The sequence below is a fragment of the Halichoeres trimaculatus genome, unplaced genomic scaffold, assembly GCF_033239565.1.
Source record: "Halichoeres trimaculatus isolate MK-OKI-2021-1 unplaced genomic scaffold, fHalTri1.1 fHalTri1_scaffold_5, whole genome shotgun sequence".
In the NCBI taxonomy this organism is placed as follows: Eukaryota; Metazoa; Chordata; class Actinopteri; order Labriformes; family Labridae; genus Halichoeres; species Halichoeres trimaculatus.
In genome coordinates, this window is record NW_027437183.1 from 3,158,955 (window position 1) to 3,182,149 (window position 23,195).

The window sequence follows — 23,195 nt, forward strand, 5'->3', positions numbered from 1 at the left end:
AGCTGACTTGGAGAGCAAAAGGTCGGTCCTCTTTATTCAATTTGTGACAAATTTAGAGATTCAAAACTATAATTAACTCTCTGACAAGAAGATGTGTTAGAAAATCACATTTAGTCACAAATATTTTGATTAGACAATCCCTAAATAGGACAAACACCAAACAAACAGCACAGTAGTAATAAAAAATAAGAACTTAGATATTTAGAAATTTACACCTCCAGAGAAAAAAATACCTAAAAGAGTAGGAACAACAATGAATATGAAGAAGTTGTGCAAATGACTAAGTTTTTTGAATAACAGGTGTGAGCATCAGGTAGCAGTGCTGATATTGTGAAGTTTGATCGCAGACAGGCTGGATCTTAAGGTCAATTACTCAGCAAAACAGATTTCCTAAATCTGACACTTCCTTTCAACTACAGTCAGGTCAAGTGTGAGCCTGAAGCTGATTTTGATCAGAACAGTCCGTCCTGCAATCCAGACACTTCATAGCAAACTCTTGATGTAGGGAGTGTCTACAAAGTGCAAAATAAAAACAAAGTAGGGGAGAACGGGGTAAGTTGAGCCTGTGGGTAAATTGACCCACCCCCTGTCTCTGGGAAACGGTACGAATCAATGGTCACATGACTCTGGATTTAGTTAGCCCGCTTCATTTCAAGCTCTCTGTGTTGAACAAAAACACAAGCTGAAGTGTTAAGTAACTTTTATTCTCCAAAAATCATTTTTTGCATGTCGAAGTAAATTTTCAACACATCATGAATAATGAATATAAACTCAAAATAATTTTAACTATATTTAAAAACATGCATCAAATGTGTTGCTGAACTATCAATGTATAAAACCGTGTGAAACCCAGTGATTTAACTTTCCCCACAATGAGGCACTAAAGTGTCAGAGGTAAAATGTGTTTAAGTGTAGTAATACATAATGATTTATGTTTTTTGTTTTTGTTTTTTTAAACATGTGCAACATTGTCGACAAGCTAGAATACCGAGGAAATACAGCAGGAAGACAAACTGGGGCTCAACACCCCTTGAGGAGATGCAGAGAGCCGCAACCGAAGTCCAGGGTGGAAAATCCATAAGAAAAGTGGCCACAGAGAGAAATATTGACAGGTCAACCTTACGCAGATTCTTAAAAAATAAAGAGGGAGGGGAAGTGACAGTGGCAGGCTACACAGGGACAGCAAACGCAAAGAGGGTCTTCACAGAGGAAATGGAGGAAGACCTTGCAAACCATGTGAAAAAACTGGCTGACCAGTTCCATGGCCTCACGGCAAAGAAATCCTGAGATCTAGCTGACGAAATGGCAGAGAAAAACAATATCCCTGTCCCCAAGAGCTGGAAAGCTAACGGTTCAGCAGGTAGTGTAGAGGAGATCACAATTCAACTCAGGTAAACAGTTGGTCTTGTAGCTAAACAGATTCTTAATAATGTCTCTATTCTTTAAGGTTAATCAACTTCAAAGAAGCAAGTTGATTGATGTGAGACATTGTGAAATTAATGTACATGTGTTGATTTCACTTCAATTTCATTTCCACTTGCCTACAGGTCAAACAATGTAAAAAGTGGCTCAGTTTAACCCGCTCTCCCCTACAGTAAAAAAACACTGCTTCTGTTCTCTCAAATTTTATCTACCTGTGTTTTTTAATACCTGTGTCTTTTAAAGCAGCATTTTTTTTTCGTGTATTTGGGTCCACAGGTGGAGTAGTAAGACAAATTTCCAAAGTTGTGTTAGCGACATGAATGCATAAATTGCTACCATCATGGTCTGAAACCAACAGCAGTCTGATGAGCTGAATGTATGGCGTTCATCCTGAAGGGGGCGCTGCAGGAAAAGATCAGGCTTACATTAATACATCAACTTTTGAATGTGTCAGTGTAGATCAAACAGAGAAGACGGAGACATGACTCTGATTATCAAGAAGCTTTATTGTTGTTATCAGAGTGAATATTATCATCATCATCATCATCATCATCATCATTTGTCCTGTTGCTATGGGCCTGTGTGCTGGACTGCAGGAGGCTGTTAACATGCAGCAGAGCCGAGCAGACAGACAGACAGACTGGAGGACAGACAGGTAGAGGAGGAGACAGACAGACGGACGGACAGAGGTAGGTCGGACAGAAAGGTAGACAGACTGAGGGGCCAGAGGTAGACGGGTGGTTAGGTAGTGAGGTAGGGGAACAGAGAGACACACAGACAGACAGGTAGAGAGGTAGACAGACGAACTGTAAGACAAAGAGACAAGAGGGAAGACAGGTTGAGAGTCAGACAGACAGGCAGGGGGGGAGAGGTAGAGAAGACAACAGGAGGACGAATGATGTGGAAAGGTAGACAGGTCGAGTATGTCAGTAAGGTGGAGATGGCAGACAGAGGGGTAGACAGGAAGGCTGGGAAAGACAGACAGGTAGTTAGGGCAGACAGGTAGTAAAGGGTAAACAAGGAGACAGACAGGTGGGCAGACAGGTAGTAAAAAGGTAGTCAAGGACAGGTAGTTGGGGGATACAAAGGTTGATGGACACAGACAGGAAGTTGGAGGTCAGAAAGGCTGTAACGAAACGGACATAGTTGGAGAGACAGGTTGTTGGAGGACAGACAGGTCATTGGGGAAAGACAGATGGGTATGTTGGAGTACAGACTGTTGGTTGAAGGATAGACAGGTGGGTTAATGGACAGACAGGACGAAAGGGACAGACAGGTAGGTTGAGGAACTGATAGATAATTTAGGGACAGACAGGATGTTGGAGGAAAGACAGGTAGGCTGAAGGATAGACAGGTAGTGGGAGGTCAGACAGGTAGTTGGGGACAGGTAGCTATTGTGTTATTTACATACAGGTAGGCAGATGCGATAGAAAGCTTATTGGCTGTCTTCCAGAGGCTCCGCCCCTCTCTCCTCCGTGTCGGCCAACCCCCTTTGAGGAGGGGCGGGCTCTGCGGGCTGAGGGGAGGGGTGTGCGGAGGATGAGGAGGAGGAAGAGGAGGCAGAGGAAGACAGGGAGAGGGGGATATCTGGGGGCTGTTCAGTCTGTGATCTCCCTCCCCCATCCACCTCACCTCCATTCAGCACCTCCTCCGACTGAGCCCCACCTGTGCCTCCTCCTCCTCCTCCTCCACCCCCACGAGACCCGGCAAACTGCAGGTGAGGAAGGAGGGACGCCGGGGCCTCCTTCTCCCTCTCCCTCTCCCCAGCTGCCTCCCTCTCTCTTCGCTCCGTGTACAGCGGAGCCTCCAGGCCGAGGTAGGAGGCGCTGAGCTGCCGCAGGTCCAGCTCGAAGGGGCTGCCGCTGGGCTGGACTCCTGCCTCTCCCCCCTGACCTGCTCCTGCTGCTCCCCTCTTCGCCTTGCGGGGGTGAGGGGAGTTGGAGGCGGGGAGGCTGTCGGGGAGGAGAGACTGAATCTTGGGGAGCCAACGTTTACGGACTCTGCGGGCGTTGGTGCACATGTCTGCGGCGATGACGTTCATCTCACTCTCCTTAAAGTTAGGAGCAAAGTTTTGACAGTAGACTGAGGAGGAGGAGGTATGAAGGAGGAAGGGAGGAAAAAATGTAAAAAAAAAGGAGAGGAGAAAGAGGGCATGGAGGAAGAAAAAAAGGGAGATAAGTTCAAGGAAGGAGGGGGGAAAAGGATGAGGGGGCAAAGGAGGATGGAGTTGAAGAAGAAGGAGGAGGAAACAAGGAGGGAGGAAAAAAGGAAGAGAAAGATGAGGATTTAAATGAGGACAAGAAAAAGTGATAAAAAAAAGGAAGTAGGAAAAAAGGGGGTCAGAAAAGATGAAAAGCATTGTAGCGTTGAGACAGAAAGGAGGGACAAACACGAGTCAAAGTGGGAGAAAAGAAGGGAGGAATAAGAGGATGAGGGAGAAAGGGAGGGCCAAAGGAAAGATAGAAGAGGAGGATGATAAAGAGGAGGGAGAAGAGAGCAAAGTTGAGGAGGTTAAAGAAAAACGCAGGGTGTGGAGGAGGGGTAAAAAAAAGGTGGGGATAAAGGAGGATAAATATGTGGAGAAAGAGGAGGGAGAAGGTAAAACAGAGAGGTGGAGGAGGATGAAAGAGAGGAAGAGCAGAAGTAGGAGTTAGAAGAAAATGAGGGAAAGGTGTAGGAGGAGAGAGGAGGAGGAGGGAGAGGAGGAAGAACAATATGAGAGAAAAAAAAGTATTTTCAAAATACAGTAAAAAGATATAAATCAATGAGTCAGACTGTGTGTGTGTGTGTGTGTGTGTGTGTGTCTATATATAATCATGTGTGTCCATATGCATGTGTGTGTGTGTGTGTGTGTGTGTGTGTGTGTGTCTCACGTTTGACGGTGTTTAACACTCGGTTGTCCAGAGGTTTTCGGCTCGGATCATTGGTGGAGGAGCGGATTCCTGTCCCACAGCTATTGGCCAGAGTGTTTCTATGGATACCATAAAAACCCAATCAGCACCTATACCAAGCTTTAGATTACCCCCCTCCTCCCCCTCCCTCCTCCCCCCTCCCTCTGAGACAATGTGACAGAGCTGTTATGTAAAGCAGCAGCTGGATCCTGAAGGAGGCTCAGTGTCAGAGCGTTCTTTGGATTCTCGTACAGTCTGATCGTGTCGTTCGATGTCTGATGATGTCACACCCTGTCTGATGAAGTCATGAAACGTCTGATGATGTCACATACAAGTACATTTATGCCATCACTGGGAATGTATCATGAAATTAGAGATGTCTGACTCAGTCACATCATGTCTAATGATGTCGCATTACGTATGATGTCGTCACAGGATGTCAGATGATGTCACCACAATGTCAAATAATGTCACATGATATGGCGAGCCATTTTAACATTTAATCACTGGACTAGATATGCGATGCTGATATCTATAATTCAATACATTACAATACATTATGTCTATCCACATTTGTCATTTTAAATATCTACATCATATCATTTTGACTCGGCAAAATACGTCACTTTTAATTTTTTTATCTATCTATCTATCCTCCATACTTTATATCTTATGATCTTTTATGCATTGGGAGACCCTGCTTGTAGTTACAATTAAAACAGTCATTATCATTATTATAATTATTATTATTCTCATTTTATTTGGTTGCTCCTGTTTTTTTCCCCTAATGGTGTTGAAGCTTATTTGTTGTATATTTAAGTTTTCTTTTGTTTTGCCTTATGTTGTTATTATTAAAATTATTCCTTCTTTTTCCTGTTTCATGTTATACAGAGCCTTTTTTTGCGTAATCTTTTCTTATTTTTTCCCTGTTATTGAAAAACTTTTAATAAATAAAGTTATTAAAAAAAGATGTCTCTAAAACATTTTGAATAGACAGAATTAGAATTACAGATAACTTTAATTTTTTAAAAAGTAATTATAATTCTGTCTAGTCAAAATGTGTTTAGCGATATCTTAAAATTCCCAGTAAATGCAAGTCTCATTGTTGCTAGAGCCGCCCTGTTGGTTGTGCCTGCCTGTTGCAGCAGCTCTCTCTTCTTTGTCTGTTTCTTGTGAGTTTTTCATCTTTTTTTGTCATCTTTGTATTTGGAGTGGGTCATTACTTTGTATGGCTCATTTGTTGGTCATGGACACCAAACTGGTTTTGTCTTTCTGCAGCCTGCAGCATGGCAATGCTAACTGGTGCATGGCCTGATGTTTCCCACAAGGTGAGGAGAAGGAGGAGAGGACGACGTGCTGGTTCTCAGGTGTGAGCTAGGAAGTGACATGGACCTGTCCTTCCATCCAGCGATTTTGGGAATGTAAGATCTATCTCCAATAGGATGGACAAGCTAGCCGTGCTAACCCAGCAACAGAGGGAATACCAGAAGGCAGAGTAGCATCATGCTTTTCACAGACATGGCTAACAGAGCTAACAGCAGACACCAACGCCATATTGGAAGAGCTTCACCTGCTGTGAGCAGACAGGATCCAGGAGACAGAGACTGAACAGACTGCTGAAGAAGCTCAGTCCTGGACCCTGTGGAGGTGGAGGCTGGCTGACTGGACAATGATGGACAAACTGTCAGCATCTATTTTCTTATGGACCTTTTTGCACTTTCTATACATGTTTTCTTATATATATGTTTTCATGATTGCTGCTGTGACTTCAATTTTGTTGTACTTGTTACAATGAAAATACAGTTCTATTCTATTCTACTCTATTCTATTCTAATCACATGGTAGATATCTTGAATGAGAAACCCAGTACACATGAATGGCGAAAAGTGACGTATTTCACGAAGTCAAAATGACAATGTAGATATCTAAAATGGCAATTGGGGATAGACATAAGTATTGACCGATATTTGAAATGTTTTGAATTTTTTGTCAAGGCAAAACTGAATTATAGATATTTACATCGCATATCCAGTCTAGTGTTTAAATGTTAAAACGCTGTACACATGATCATACATCAGCTAACGACTTGACATCAGCAGACATGAGGTCTTGTCACATTATTTCTTTTTAATGTTACATGTCAGATTATGTTTTAATGATGTCATGTGGTTCCTTCATGATGTCCCATGATTTTTTTAATGATGTAACATATTTTGATATCATTGTATATCTTATATCACATGATTTCTAATAGTCTCAGATGATTTGCCACATGATGCTTAGTCAATGGCAAATGGTTCTAATGATGTCATAAGACGCTTTAATGATGTCACATAGTTTCATTGTGTCATATATTTTTTTTTCAATTTAATGATGTCACATGATGTTTTAACAATGTTTAACCAGATTTCTGATGATGTCACACCGTGTGTTGATGATGTCACATGCTATCTTGTGATTACGTTTTATAATTCCAAAGTCTATACTGACGGCTGCTAAAGGATGAAACATGACATGGTTTGATATCTATTTCTTTCTCATTATGACTAATGATGTGGCATGATGTCTTTCACATCCTGTTGCTGCTGCCCAATGCCCACAGTCTTAACATGTCTATCAGGGATTGGGTTTAATTCTTCCTCCAGTAAGGTAACAGTTTATTGACGAGTCACTCTCTGCACACAGACAGCACAAATCAATCACAGCTGTTACCGATTACCAGGATGCTGCAGATTTATGACCACTTGGACTCTGTGTTCTTTTGAGCCGCCAACAAACTGTCACATGCACATTTTTACAAGCCTAAGTGTGTAACAGGAAATTCAATTGCCTAAAATAATTTGTGTCCGTATAAATAGAAGGACATGTATTTGACAGAAGCATCAATACTGGAAAACTACAGATTTACATACACAGACTAAACTCCAGGGAAACACAAGCTAACATGTATTTTCAAACAAGTTTTTAAAGTTAAAAAAAGATTAAGTATAAAGTCGCTTACCTGTCGAAGAATGTAGCCAGCAGTCTCCTGAGCAGCACCTTGTGTTTGACTCCAGCACACAGGTGACAGTTCATCAGCTGGCCCCGTGTCATGAACACACCTGAGCCTGAACAAACACATGTACAAACTCACATCAGAATATAAACCAGGATTTTGATCAAAATAGTTTCTGTAAATCTTCAAGATCTGCTGTTTTCTATACATGTTCCGGGGCTGACAGCTTCCAACCCCTTAATATGAATAACATAAATAAAAGTCATGTTAGTACTCTTCAGACACTGAAATCTAAGCGTTAAGCATCTAAGTGTTTGATTTGTATTTCTAGTAAAATTGTCTGGACTGTTTCAATGCTGCAACAGGCTGCTTTAACATCAATATGTCAACACTTCTCCTACCAGCCACCAGCTCCACCTTCTCCCCGGGGTCTCCCTCGGTGTAGAGCGATGGGTGGCAGCGATACCCGATCTGACTGATCAGACTGGCAGGCAGGGCCATGTTGTCTCGACCAACCAGCACGCAGGGCCGACGCTCGTTGGCCAATGGGAGGGACAGCATCTCCATCTTCTCTTGGACTGGGTCAATGAAAAACAGGAGGAGGACAGAATTAGCCAGGCAGAGATAAAAAAAAAAAAAAAACAAAACAAAGAAGTGTGACTTGTGTGAGAATGGATTGTTGTTAATGACGATGTAGCTTTGTTAAATGTCTGTTAAATAAATCTGCACTTTGGCTCAAGAGGTTTATTAGAAACGTCAATAAAGCAGTTATATTTTGCTTTATGTTATTATTTTGTGCAATGTCTGTATGGTGTGATATTGTGTAGTATCTTACTATGCCAATGTACAAAACAATGTAGTCTATACACAATGTTACTCAGCACACCACATCAAACTGTAGGGCCTTGTATTGTAACTTGATGTAACATACCGAATTATATCATGTCAAATTTTGATATTTTATTACAAACTATAGTATATTTTGAGGTATCTTGAAATAATGTGATATATCGCATCAAAATGTAGTGGATCGTACCATAAAGTAAAAGTAAAATATGGTATCACATCATAATGTTACATAACATAAGCCAGCATAATTAGGGATGTCCCGATACCAATACCAGGTATTGGTATCAGGCCAATACCAGCCTTTTTTCAAGGTATCGGTACCCTAGAAGGCTGCAGATACAATAGGCAAAAAAATCTTACGTTGAGCAAGTCCTTCTCGCCACTAGATGCTGCTAATTGCTGCAGTTTAACACCACTGCAAATATGCGCCAGGTCCTTTTCAGACAATATGAATGAACCAGGAAGAGTTAACAGTTAAACTTTTATATTTTGCACTTTAGTTTACTTTGAAAATACTTAAACTCTGACAGTTGTTACTTTTATTGTGCACTTTTAATATAATTTTTTTAATATTTATCAAAAAATTTCTAAACTCAGAGAGTTGTTTGTGTTTTATTTGATCTTAATGGCAGAGTGACCGTGCTGTCTTTGATCAAAGTCACTGTTAATTGAAATTTTATGTATCAAAAGTGCTAGTAGTATCGGTACTTAGTATTGGTGAGTACTCAAGAAGGAGTGCTCGTACTGGTATCGGTCTACATGGAAAGTGGTATCGAACATCCCTAAGCATAATGAAACAAAATGTATCGCAATGTAACAAATCACATCGTTACAAATCACAACAGATTGTATTGTAACTAATCTTAAAAGTATTGCAATATTATGCAACATATCGTATTGTGATATAATGAATCACAAGGTAAAAAATTATATGGGAACACAAAAACTGTACCGAAACATAACTTGAAGCAAGATAACGATTCATGTCTTAACTTTTCATACCCATTCATATTGTAATGAATTATTTCATAAGTCATATCAGAACGTAAAACATTTCAACCTAACGTTACTTAAAGCATCATAATGCAACATGAAATAATGTATCGTAGCGTGACAAATTCTATCAAATTTTGTAATGATTCATATTGTAACCAATGTTACTGAAACTAATCGTATCCGTATGTAACATAACATAATGAATGTAACGTAATGTGAGGTAATTTATCGTAACATAAGATATCGTACATAACAGCGTATCATGACTTAAAATATCGTAACATAATAAACTGTTTCACAATAATGATTCATATCGTAACCAATGTCACTGCAACAAATCATTTCCTAACAAATCTTATCAGTATGTAACATGTAACATGATGAATGTTACGTAACATGGCGTAATGTAATGTATCTCAACATAACATATGCTGTGGTATATAACATACAGTATCATGAATTAAAATACCGTAACATTGTGAAATGTATCAAAGCATTTCGTAATGAGTCATATCGTAACCAATGTTATTGTAACGAATCGTGTCGTAACTAATCATATCGGGACCACAACATATCACATCATAATGAAACGTAACAAAATCTATCCTAATGTAAAATTGTAACATAGCATTGTATGCAACATTACGTATCATAACGAAAAATATCGTGACATAACAAAATGTATCGGGTAGTAACAAATCAACAAAGTGTTTTATGATATTTTGTAATGATTCATATCGCAACTAATCTCATAAAAATGAATTCTATTGTAACTTAACGTATTTAGTAAATATTATCTTGACAAATCATGTCTTAATCCAACTGCGACATAATATAACAAAACGTATTAAATTGTGTCATAATTTAACGTGTTTGTCTATTATTTGACAATCCTACATACTTTTATGGTCAAATGCTACATTAGCCAGCTTTACTGTCAAATGTATTTGAAGCTAGCAGGAGATTCATTAAGCAAACTATTAGAATCTAGGGCAAGATTTGAAACTAATTTAATGACTAACTAAGGAGTCACTGAGTTAACTTCTGTTGCTTCCTGGAGAGTTTTTGGATAGCTCCTCTCTATGACGGGGGCCGTTTGATTGGACTGTACCATGATGTGACTCACTGTAGGGGTTCCCAGCATGTCCGTAGATGTGTTGGTACAGTCCCGGGTGGACGCTGCTCCCATAGTAATCCTCCTCCAGCTCCTCTTCAGTGGCTGGGTGTGAGGGAGGGGAGTCTGTGGGGAGGCTGGAGCCTCCTGGACTGGAGCGCCCCCCTCCTGCCAGCAGGTAAGACTGCAGCCCCGGAACCAAACCTCCACTTGCACCCAGGTAACACAGAGCGCTGCTCCTGGAGGACTGGAGGTCTCCAGCAATGTCCACTCTGAGGAGAGACGGACCATGAGGAGATGCAGGAATACTTTCCAACAACACACGATCACAGCTTTTTGTTTTCAGGTCTTGAGGAGTCCTTTCAGCTCCTAGTGCTGAAATGCTCAGTGATTGGTTGGATTTGGAACTAAAACTGGTCAAATATTACAGAAACACTTCATGGTGCTGCCTCACAATATAAACCTAAATATGAGCTGAAACCAGCTGCTGCGAAGCGAACTTCACAGCCACGGTTTCCTGTCTCAGATATCAACTAAAGAGCAAAGCAGGGAAACTGAGAGCACATTTTTGCTTCCCTGAAGAATGTTTCAGCCTCTCCTCTCGTCCCTCCTGTTTTTCTCATTATTTACTGGAGGATTTTGGAGCATTTAGCTTAAAGATGCTGTCAAATAAAACAGAAGAAAACAATCTGTCTTTGCTAGAACTGGTTAAGCCTGGCGGAAACACAAAAGTTCACAGGGTCATAAAGTTTTAAATACTGCTCTCGGCCTTCAAGATGCTCCAAATCTGACCTGAGCAGCAGTTTGTCCTCACCTTCCCTCATCTCCTCCTCCACCTCCACCTCCTCCGTTCTCCTCAGCAGGAGGAGTGTCGGCTCTTTCCTGTTTGATCCTGCTGACGGCCAGCAGCAGCTCCTCCGGGCTCAGGGCCGGCTGGTCTGGACTGGCCTCCTGTAGCTGGGGGGCGCTGTTCTGCTGCTGAACCATTTGGGTGTCGAAGCCCCCGAGTTCGTCTGCTGAGGTCGTCTGTAAAACGTTGTTATAGTTAAAAAGGGGCGGTTTATTCACACATCCCTATCCTAATCTTTCTCACACTTGTTTTTGTAAAAAACGCTACTGTCTCTTTAAGACTCCCTGCTCCATAAACCCCCTTCCCTCTGATTGGCTGAGACGGTGGCTGACGATAAGGAGTGTGAGTGCTGGTCTAGCTCATAGATTCTACCTTTGGTTAACTCTAGGTGATGCTAAAAACCTCTGTGGGCGTGGCTTAACCTACCTGTGAGTCACAGCAGAGAGGTGAGGAAGAGGAGGAGGCCTTCATCATCATCAGCTCCATGCCTCGCTCCACGATGTTCTGGATCTGCAGATACCCGGCGGTGTACATGAGAACCAGCTGCTCGCTCGCAGCCATGCTGAGGCGCCCGGTGTAGCAGAACGACAAAATCTGCTGAAAACATGTCGGCGTGACCGAAGACGGCAGCTCGAACACCGCCTGAGAAGAGGAGGAGGAGGATGACGAAGAGGACGAGGAAGAGGAGTCGGCTGCGGAGCTGAATAGGTCTCTAAAGTAGAGCGAGGAGGCGGCGAGGACGGCCCGGTGCGCCTTGAAGGCCTGACCCTGCACCAGGATGGAGACGTCGCAGTAGTGCCCCAGCAGGCGCTGCTCGTTCAGGCTGCCCAGCACGCTGCTGCCGAAGTCTGGGATCTCCACCTGCAGCAGCCCCTCGGACATGACGGAGGGCGAGGAGGAGGACGGGACAGAAAGAGACTGAGGGTTCGGACGAGCTGGTGGCGAGGAGGAGGAGACGGTCCTGCCCAGCCAGAGGTCGGAGCGTTTAGGTGTCAGGGATCCTGAAGAGGTTACCTCCAGAACGGTTCAGATCCATGCTGCTGCAGAGGAAACGTTGAGGTCAGAGGTCAGATGTCAGGCCTGAGGGAGACGAGGAGGAGGTCGGCGTGCTGCTTCGAGGTGTGGAGTCTGAGCTGGGCGTGCAGGAGGTGGAGGCTGAGGCTCATCAGGATGGAGGTCAGCTCCTAACAGAGGGACAGCTAGAACATGAGGAGGAGGAGGAAGAGTTTTACACAACGACAGCTTCACACCTTTTCGTCTTTGCTCAGAACAAACTGAAAAAACACATCTGACGCCTCGCTTTCCATCTCTCTGTCTGTCTTTATATAAATTAACACGTTCTGTTTATACCCCACTCAGCAAAACGCTACAAACACATCAAAAACTACCAAACGAACAGACTTTCTCCTCAGTCTGGATCTTTCGAACTCCTCCCCTCTATGACATCACTGTTGCTGACTCAGTTGCTTTTCTTCTTCACTGAATCTATATGAGGTCTGTACCAAAAATCTACCAGATGGATTTGAGCTGCATGAAAACAGACCTCCATCACTGCAGAGAATCCTGTCTGCGCTCAGATTTCAAGTCTTTACAGCGATAAAACCCAACGTCTCCGATCCAGAGTGAGTTTGGGGGAAGTAATGAGACTGTCATTGTGCTGCAGCGCCTCATCACAAAGAGAAGGAGCTCTGTGCAGTCATTAATACCAGACGAGCGTTTAGAGACTGAATAACTTCCCACAGACGACCTTCATCTATACACCGTAATCAACACAAACACCTCTGCTGCTCCCTCTCTGTGTTTCGCTTCCATACCGCAGTGAGGAAGACGACTCCTGTGAACCTTTTCAATCCTCTCCATTAAAACTTTTAGTGAGAAGAGTTGCACCTGTGACCAGCGGAGGTGATCCTGAGCACACGGGGCGAGGCTGTAAAAGCAGGTCTGCTGATAGCTTTTAATATGTTTACAAGATCTGGATCTGCAGCACAACTGAGCACGCTCTCCAGTCACTGGAACAGAAAGTTGGTTCAGGTTCAGGGAACCATCAAGACAAGGCCGTTTAGAGACTAGTTCCTGGAGTTAGGAAGGATAATGTTCTCCTGCTCTATCCTGATGTAGGATTTCAGATAGTGGATACCTGATAGCTGATGGTGTCTTACAAGAATCAGAACATCAGATCAACTCTACAAAAATATTAAACTGAATGGATTAACTCAGACTGGGTTAAATATAACATTAAAGAGTAACTGTTTGAAAGAAAACAGGATTATTAAATCTGATTGGTTTGAGTTATGCCATCCAGGTTATTGTACTGATAAAACGCTGAGTTTGTGTTCTGAAACTTTTCATTGAAAAAATATTGATCTGACAACTCTGATCTTGACCCTTTAGTCACAAGGTTTAGGGCAGAAATTACCCCTACAGCAGTGTTTTTGTGCAGCAGAAGCCCAGAGCGCTCACACCAAATACCCCCTCCCTGCTCCTCTGCCGGTTTCCTCTGCACTCACACGGGGCCATATTTTACTTGACGAATAATACAAATAAACGGACTCCCGCCAAAAAAATCTGATATGGGTCTGCATTCACGCTTTATTTAGAGAATTTTCAGCGCGTTACTTCCACACAAAACACCGCTAAATAAGCCTCTAGTTCTCATCGTGTCTCTTCGTCCTGGCAGACTACCTGCGTTTGTTTATATCTGGCACGCCGCACGAGCGCAGACTGATACACTAAGCGGCGAGCGCCTCGTAGCCAGCTGTGGCTCTGCAGTGGAGGTAGCACCGTTTTACGACACGATGAGAACTAGAGGCTTATTTAGCGGTGTTTTGTGTGAAAGTAACGCGCTGAAAATTCTCTAAATAAAGCGTGAATGCAGACCAATATCAGATTTTTTTGTGGGAGTCCGTTTATTTGTGTTTTTGGTCAAGTAAAATATGGCCCGTCTGAGTGCAGAGGAAACCGGTAGAGGAGCAGGGAGGGGGTGTTAGGTGCGAGCGCCCTGGGCTTCTGCTGCACAAAAACACTGCTGTAGGGGTAATTTCTGCCCTAAACCTTGTGATAGGACCCAACTTGTTCCATCCCGGGGTATCACTTTAAGGAGGAAGGTAAGGGTCACTTACATTTTTCTTTTCAAAGTCAGACATGTAGGAAAAAAAATTACCAACAATTAAATTTTTTTTGTAAGTTATGACTTTAATCAGAACTCTGAGTTTAATCTTAGAACTACAAAAAAAAAGAAAAAAAGCAAGAATTTTGGAATTGAAGTAAGAACTGTAGTTTCTTCCTTGGAATTCTGACTTTGATCTTAGACAACTAGAATTGGGGTAAGAATTCTATACTTTTGTCTTAGAATTCAAGAAAAAATTCTAGAATTCTAGAATTAAAGTTTACTAATTTAAGTTTTTTTTTGTTAAATCCAGAATCAAAGTAAAAATTCAAAAAAGAAATATACAAGAAAAATGTAACAGTTCTGGAACCTAAGTTAGAATGCTGACATTCTCAGAATTCTAAATTAATTTTGGAGGTCTGTAAAAAATGTTGGAATTCTGGAATTGAGGGAAACATTTTGACTGTCACCTTAAGAAACTTTCAAAGATGTCAAAACTCCTTGAACTAAGACTTTGTTGTTAGGACTCTGATAAAGAAAATATTTATCCACAACTGGCATAAGACTGAAGCTGAACTAAGAATCCTGACTGTCCCCTTTAAATTCCAAAAAAAATGCAAAAATTCTGAAGAAAAAAATTAAGAAATTTGACTTCTTTCTTGGAGTTCTGATCTTTATCTTAGAATTCCCAGAATAAATTGACTAAATTCAGGAATTTAAGTCAAAATTTGGACTTTTAAGAACTTCAATCTGAATTTAGAATTCCAAGAAAAGTGTCAGAATTCCGAGATAACAGTCAAAGATCTGTCCCAGATCTCTGGATTCCAACTTTTCAAGTCAGATTTGTTTTTAAAAAGTCAGAATTGTTCTTTTTTTCTCCTCAACTTTTTCATTGGCTCTTTCACTTATCAGACCTGCCATGTATCCCTTAAGACCCAGACTTTATCTTCATACAGCAATAAACCATTATCCTTAGTGTTTGATAAAATGAAGGATCTTTTAACAAGCTACAGCACCAATTAACTTTATTTCCGATCTCGAAAAGCCTGTATCTGGATAAAGATGTTGCAGTTCTGTCTTTCTGTGAGAAATCAGGACAAAGTAAATTTGATTCCTTGATCACAGATGACATAAATTTATATCAAATCTGATTGAACCATTTAAAATATCAGCCCTGAAGTTGACAGAAATGCTGTGTCTGTTTCCAGAGCTGATAATATTATAGAGTGCATGTGTAGTGTTTGACGTCAAAGAGTTCTTGATGAACTTCACTTTGTATTATTTTCAATGTATATGTTTGTTTTTTACTGTTTTATTTTTTCTGACCAGAGTCCAGAGAGGACAGGGCGGTGGACAGAGCAGGAAACAGGGTGGGAGCAGGGAGGGTTGGATTTGAACACGGCTAACCTGCTCAAAGGTTAACCTCATGGGGCAAGCATCCCTGACCTCAGGCCGTACCGGTGCCCACACTACATATTAATTTAATGCTCCGTCCGAACTCCAAAAGCAGGGAATGTGTCTTTTTATAAATGTAAAAAATGCAGAACAACATGATGAGTAATTTGTTTAGACAGCAGATCCTGTCGTCTTTGCCAGTTCCTCTCATCCTCACACTCCTACACTGGCATAAAGTTACATTTGGAATCGATTAGTAAAACTTTTCTAACAGGCTTTGTGCCTGTTTAATTAGATAACTGCTACACACTCAGCTATACCTGAGGAAACACAACAACAGCTGCCTTTGAAAAGGAATCTTCATGGATATTTTTATAACAAACTTTTTCTGTAATATTCTAAACTTATGTTTGTTATTGATTTAATTCTATAAGTATTCTAGGTTTAACAATTGTCTCTATTGTCTCTTTTTTTCTAGAATAATGGATAAAAAAATATGTTATTCTAAAAGAAAACAGATATGGATCTGTTTTGTTTGTTTGTTTGTTTTTTTCTTTTTCCTTTTGGTTTTGGAGACAAAGTCAAAACATCATTGAAAGTTTTCCATTTCCCTTCGCAAACATTCTTAGAAATCGGATGAAAATTCATTTTATTAAAGAATTTTTAATTGAAACATTTTTTTTTAATTCAAAGTGCTAAACACTGCAGTTCCTCTTGTGTCCACTTAAGGCTGGCTGCAAAAGCCCCCCAAACCACACACGCATTTATTTAAGAAGGCCGATCGTATCTAGACCTGTCCTTGAGGTTTGGGATCAGATCTTGTCTTTAGAACTAGAACAAAGACCAGTTCAATCTAGCCTGGGACAGTAGGGTCCAGTCCAGTCCAAAAAAAAAGTCTAAGGGGGTCTAGTACAGAATAGATTTTAGTCTTGTACAGTAGAGTCTATATGAAATCTGCCCAGTTTGGCCAAGTCCTGTTGAGTCCAGACAAGCTGAGACCACAACATCAGAATCAAGTCGAGAAGAGACAAAACAGCCTAGGACAGCCTAGTCCACTTAATTCAGGTCCCGTCTAGTTTTGTCTGGTCTAGTCCAGTGTAATCCTAAATTAAGTCCAGTCCAGTTTTGTATGGTAGAAACCTCTTCATCTAAGGCAATTTAGCCGCCAGAGTCTAGGGTCCAGGGTTACCTGATTTGGAAGGGTACAGTACAGTCTAGTCCAGTCTGGCCTAGGTTAGCAGTGTCTACAAGTCTGTACCCTGCCTCGTGTGGTCTAGGATCTCTATAGCAAATTAAACAGCCTGGTTTTGAAACATCCCCTGAATGGGTCATTTTCAAGGGTGAACTTTTTTAATGACTCTGTAGTTTTTGAGGATATTTAATGTACGAGGTTTTGCACAATTAGGGGCGTGGCTGACTTGATTGACACGTAAAAGGCTCACCTCAACAACACTCCTGTGCCTCATTCCTTGAAAAACTTTTTTTTTTAGCTTGACGCTGACATTAGTCAGAGGAGGGATGCATGAATATAGAAGAAGAAGAAACAATAATTTGATTCCTCTGATAACAAGACTAAGCTTGTTTCATCTTTGGAATGATAAATCATTTCATTATTCTATAATTATATCAGCTCTGCTGTCTAAACTGGATTATCAATCATTAACTTCTTACATAACTCATCAGTGTTGGAGGTCAGAGGTCATTAGTAGCAGACTTATTCTCATCACTTGATCTTAATAAAAATATCACTTAGTCCCTGTTATTAGAGGAGGAGAAGCTGTGATGCAGAGGTCCAACAAGTTCACGCTCCGAATGTTTATCCTCACACCAGCTCTGAACTGGGAAACTTCCAGTTTGACCTCAGCAGCACCAGCATGACCGCAGTCATTCAGCGTTTTTTAAAGTTCCTGTTTGTGTGACATAAGCGTGTTGTTGTCTTTCACTGACACACTCAGTTATTTATCATCAGATTAATTATTTATAACGGCACAGTGACGGCAGCTGTTTACTTCCTGCTTCAAACACATGGAGAGCAGAGGAGACTGTAGAGACCTGCAGGGCTGCCGTCTCTCTGTAAGACACACATCACAGAAACAGGACCAGAGGACAGCCCGCTACGGTCCACTATCTTTATACTATAGACCAGCAGAGTCTGGTCCAACAGGGGAAGATTAGTCCAACGATTAGGATCCAGTCGAGTCTGCAACAGTACAGAAGAGTCTGGTACAGCACAGCAAAATTCAGTCAAACCTAATCTAGTTCAGAGCATCTGAGACCAGCACGGGTAGATCTAGCCCAGTTTGGTCCTGTCTACAACCACAGAGTTCAGTCCAGCTGGGTTGAACTAAAGACAACCTTAGAGTCACGTTGAGCCTGCTCTGGTCTAGACCATCAAGGCCAGTCCATCTGATCCAGAAAGATCGAGTACAGCCCGTCCTATAACAACAGGATCCAGTGAGGTCTAGATCGGTCTGGTTTTGAGTCTTAGATATAAGTCTTCTATGGGGCAGTCTGATACTGAAGAATCCAGTCAAGACTCTTCTAGACTCATATGGATGAGATGATGTCCGTCTGGTGCTGCTAAGTCTAGCCGACAACTGTAGACCGGCCTAGCACAAATAAGTCTGGAACAATCTGATGTGGTCCATTTTGGTCTGATGCATTGGACACCTGCCTGGTCTGGCACAAAAGAGTCCAGTAGAGTCTAGTCCACTTTGTTCTGGCCATGAAAGGTCATTCAAGGGACTAGTCTGATACAAGAGTCCACCAATAAGATTGGAGTTGTTTCACAATGAGCTGGGACTAGTCAGATCCAGATCAGACAGAGGAGTTTCAAATAGTTTAGTTCAGTTTTTCCCACCCTCACCTTTAGTCTAGAGGAGTCCAGTTAAGTCCTTTACCCAGTAATAGTTTGAAAGGTCAGACCAAGTCTTGTCCTGTTGCCCAAACCAATATTTGGTCCAGTGATGAAGGGTCTAGTAAAGTTGAGTCCAGAACAGCATAGAGTATGGTACCATTCTGTATCCAGCCCAGTCTAGAACTGTAGAGTCCATGTGAGTTCAGTACAGCTGAATTTGTTGGGTCAAGTCAACGAACAGTATCATCAAATCCGGTCCAGTTGAGTCCGGTGGAGTCAAATCCACTCCATTCTGGTCCTATCTAGTTTAGTCCATTTAAGTAGTTTAATGCAGCAGGGTCTAGGTGAGTCTAGACTAGCCCAGTCTGGAAGAGTACTGAAGACTCCTCCCTGTTCATTTGTGTTGTGTTAAGTGCAGGTTAACCCATTTGAGAACAAATAACTCCCTGAGGTCTAAGCTCAGGTTCAGTCCTTTAAACTATAATCAAGTCCAGCCCAGTTCAGGTCAGTGTAGCCAAGTCTTTTAGAGTCCAGTCAAGCTTGGTCTTCAAGAACAAAATCAAGTCTGAGAGGGACGAAACAGTTTGGAACAGTCTAGTCCACTTTATTCTAGACTTGTCTATGTCAGTAAAGTCTTGGCCAGTCTAGTTCAGTCCAGTCTTGAGTTTTTTCCAGTCCAGTTTTGTAGGGTAGATATCTGCTTATTCAATGCTAGTCAGGTTCCATGACGTCCAGTCTAGAATAATTTAGCTGCTAAAGTCCAGGGTCTAGAAAAATTTTATTTGGGAGAGTACAGCACAGTCTAGACCAGTCTGGTGTAGGACAGCAGAGTCCTGTTTACAAAAGTCTAATGTGGTCTAGTACAGTCAATACCTGTACAGACAAGCCCAGCAGAGTCCAATCATGTCTGTATCAGTCTAGTTCTACAGAGTCCAGTAGATCTTGGTCTGCCGAAGCAAAATCAAGTCTTAAAGGGACAAAAGTGTCCAGCAGAGTCTAGTCCACTTCCTTCTTGTCTTTGTTTGTTCAGTCTGGTCTAGTACAGCAGAGTCCAGTCATGTTCCATAAAATTCATATGAGAACAGTTTATCCCCTAGAGTCTCAGGTCCAGGGGACAAGTACAGAAAAGTCTCGAGAAGTCTAGTCCCACTGGGTACAGACTAGTTCGACAGGCTTGTCCTGTCTCAGAATTTAGGTCCATTGAAGTCTAGCAGAAGTCTACTCTATCCCAGTTCAGTACAGTAGGATCTGGTCCACTCCAGTAGCTAAGTCTTGTAGGGTTTAGCCAAGCGTTGGCTAGTACACTGCAAACCCGCTCAGTGTAGAACAAAGTACAGTCCAGTCTAGTATAGTGGGGTCTGGTCCATTCCAGTCCACCTAGCTGTGTTGACTCAAGTCAAGCTTGGAAGAAGCCGGTCAGTCCAGTCCACCTGAGACAGTGGAGTTCATTTCAGTTCAGTCCAGTCTTCTACTGTAAACTCCAGCCCAGTAGAGTCTAGTCCAGTTCACTGTAGTCCAGTACAGAAGAGATCTAATTGGTCAAATGGTTTTTAGTCTCATTTAGTAAAATCTAGTCCAGTTTAGTCCTGAAGAGTCCAGGCTTGTCTAATTCATTCCTGCATAGTCCAGTCCTGCACTTTGGATTCTAGTGCAGCAGAGTCTAGTCTAGACAAGTCCAGTCTGGTACAGTAGAATCCAGTCTGGTACAGTAGAGTCTGTCAGAGTCCAATCAAAGTGAGTTTGGTCTGTTTTAGAGGAGTTTTATTATTGTTTACAGAGCGACTGCAGCAGAGAGACAGACAGTCTGAGCAGACAGACAGACAGACAGTTGGACAGACAGTCAGAGGGACAGAGGGACAGACCGACAGTTAGACAGACAGAGGGGAGTCTCAGGTGGACAGACAGACAGGTGACAAACAGACAGACAGCTGTTTGAAAAGAAACAAACAAACAGTTTAAGAGTCCAGACAGAGAGAGAGACAGGCAGACAGACAGTACAGTTACAGTCAGGAGGAGGATGGATGTGAGACAGGCAGACAGACGGGTGGACAGACAGACAGACAGCTCCGGCTCCTTACCTTTTCTCTGCTCCTCTTCCTCCTCTGCTTCTCCTCCATGCAGCAGGCAGGACGGCTGGCTGGGAGAGGTTTTCTTCTTCTCCTCCGCTCAGTCAACGCATCGTCTGGTGTGTCACAGGAGGGGGGGGGGGTGAGGCGAGGGGGGGACGGGGGAGGAAGAGGAGGAGGAGGAGGAGGAGGGGGGAGGCAGAGACACAGCAGACAGCCGAGGAGGAGGAGGAGGAGGGAGGAAGAGGAGGAGTCATCTGAGGACAGCGAGGGAGCTAATGCGGCTAACTGCCCTGCAGAGGACGAGAGAGAGAGGGAGGGGGGAGGAGAGAGAGAGAGGGGGAGAGACACAAACAGAGTGTGAGGAGAGAGAGGGCCGAGCAAGCATACATTAAACTGCTCAAACGCTATAGGGAAGAACAAACTGCAAGGTTAAAAATTAAAGACACAAAACACACACCATCACATGTGTATGTACACTGTCTCACACACACTTCTACATGTATGAGCACACACTCTTTGAATGTGTGTGCCAAAGTGTGTGTGTCTGTGTGTGTGTGTGTGTGTGAGTTTGTGTGGCATGACTTGGCCAAATGCACAGCGCTGCATTGCAGTGCCGAGGCTGAGTTGGCATGCCGAGTACATAGCGTGCATACTGCGACTGTGTGCCAGGCTGAGACACACACACACACACTCTCACACACTCACACACACACATAGACGCAGCAGCAGCTTTTTGCAGCCTCAGCTTCCATCATCACAGCTCAGAGTAGTTTCTAACATGAAAGAGAGACAGTTAAATAGGGACAGACAGCTCTGTGTGGAGAGACAGGCACACCACTCTTTGCCTGCATGCCTGTCTGTCTCTCTGTAACTGTTTCTAAACACACAGACAGGCAGCCAGAGAGACAGACAGACAGGTTGAGTGTCTGTATTTAAAGTTCTCCATCCAATATTAAAGAGGGAGAGAGAAACGAGTGGGAGGACGGGTGAGGGGGGGAGGATGTTGAGGCTAAATAAGGACTTATACAGTAGCTGCTGTGAATGTGTGTGTGTGTGCGTGTGTGCGTTTGTGTGTGTGTAGGCCCCTGTGAGCTCCACCTAGTGTCACTGTGTCATCAGATCACAGTTCTTTGCAGCCACACCTGAAACCACGGCTGTTTTATCAGACTGCTGCACTGAGATCAGAAGTTTATATTCAAATGAGCAGGGTGCGGCTTTGAAAAGAGACGCCAGTGCAGAAGTGCCTCAAAGCTGCATTCTTCAGAACAGCCAGCAGGGGGAGACTTCAGCTTCTAAAAGTTAAAAAAAAATACAAAACACTTAGAATTACACAAGAAAAAAACGACCTCATAGAAGATTTAATGCCTCAGAAACATTTCCACATAAGTAACTTCTGACTTCTGCCTGATGTTAATTTGGTAAATTATGATTTATTATTATTTCGTTGAAAATAATCAATAAAGCAAGGACGTTCTGAGTTTTTGTGAACCTAATTGCTCCCAAACTGTTCATAGATAAGAAAATAAAAGTGTTTTTCCAGCATTAATCTAAACCTTCAGACTGCTGAAGAGTCTGTTTTTCATTTTTCAGTCAGAACATTTTGTCTGGGGTCTGTTTGTCCCTCAGCTAAATGAGTTCGGTAAATAATGATCCAAATACTGGCTCTGAAGTTTTCAGTGTATGTGACTTAACTTTCACACTCAGAGTAACCTTTAATAGTGAGTTCAGCCTCTCCTTTTTAGTAAGAACAAGGTGAAATACTGAAGCAGAATTTTTCAGCTTCTTTTAACAAAAATAAAGTACAGCTTTCATTTGATATTCTAATTTTATGATAAATACCAACACCTGGCAGGCTGATAACAGGGCTAACAATCTATAATTTATCTCATCTGGTTTGTTTCTACACTGACAGGCTAACATTAGCATTTAGTTACCAGTTCACTTCACCAATAATGTCTATCTGACAAATTAAAATGCCTTAAATAATAAAAATGCACTTAGCTGTGGACATTACCTGGTGGCACCAGGTTTTAGCACTGCTCTTTAACACTTTGTTTTATACATAACAGGCTTATGTTAGCACATCTGTGTTACCCTCTTAACTAATAATAAACATTAGTATGCTCACCATAAGAATTTTAACTTGTTCTTAAAACAGGAAGAGCTAAGGGTTACTCTAGAAGCTAGTGTTACATGGTTAAAATAACTTACATTAGCATTTAATGACGCTTGGAGCAGCAGAAGTATGAATATGCTAATTAGCATCGACGTGCTAATTCGGGCCGTTAACAGTTCCGAACGTTCTTTTGGTAATTCTACGTCACAGGTGACGTACTTTAGCGGGAGATAACCGGTATTACTCACAGACTGTAATAAATGGTCGTAGTCCATGTGACGTCACCTATCTGTTGCTGAAACGGACCGTTTAAGTCATATTTGAGCCACATTGGAAATGAGGCGGGCTTTGAGCGTCAACACTAACAGTGATAGGGCGCCAACCTGTCAATCAGCTAAACTGCGCCTCTGATTGGGTAAACTCATGAGATCGATATCTTGTAAACTGCCCAGTTAAAATACATTACCTCCTTACTGTGTGTTGTTAGAGAAATCACCATTGAAGACTGAAGTCATTTTTTTGTACCAGGCCGTAA

The 23,195-nt window shown here is 42.2% G+C and overlaps 1 protein-coding gene across 2 annotated transcripts; it reads right to left on the reverse strand.

Annotated features, from left to right (window-relative positions):
- Window positions 1–1,915: 1,915 nt before the first annotated feature.
- Window positions 1,916–20,716, reverse strand: LOC141790903 (nucleus accumbens-associated protein 2-like). Of its 2 annotated transcripts, none has more exons than XM_074671056.1 (8): window positions 20,554–20,716; window positions 11,544–12,316; window positions 11,082–11,293; window positions 10,280–10,539; window positions 7,710–7,886; window positions 7,315–7,420; window positions 4,296–4,393; window positions 1,916–3,504 (listed from the first exon to the last, which is right to left on the reverse strand). In XM_074671056.1, the coding sequence occupies exons 2-8, from the start codon at window positions 11,997–11,999 to the stop codon at window positions 2,858–2,860; spliced, it is 1,956 nt and encodes a 651-aa protein (XP_074527157.1). In that variant the 5' UTR covers window positions 12,000–12,316; window positions 20,554–20,716; the 3' UTR covers window positions 1,916–2,857. The 2 variants fall into 2 exon arrangements, with proteins under 2 accessions (XP_074527157.1, XP_074527159.1); XM_074671058.1 differs by having other exon boundaries at window positions 11,544–12,301; window positions 20,554–20,711.
- Window positions 20,717–23,195: the final 2,479 nt, after the last annotated feature.

Coding starts and splice junctions, on each gene's coding strand:
- LOC141790903 (XM_074671056.1), bottom strand. CDS start 11,999: ATGTCCGAGGGGCTGCTGCAGGTGGAGATCCCAGACTTCGGCAGCAGC. Junction 10,540..11,081: donor GGAGGAGGAGATGAGGGAAG/GTGAGGACAAAC, acceptor GTCTCTCCTCAG/AGTGGACATTGCTGGAGACC. Junction 7,887..10,279: donor ACATGCTGGGAACCCCTACA/GTGAGTCACATC, acceptor TCATTGACCCAG/TCCAAGAGAAGATGGAGATG.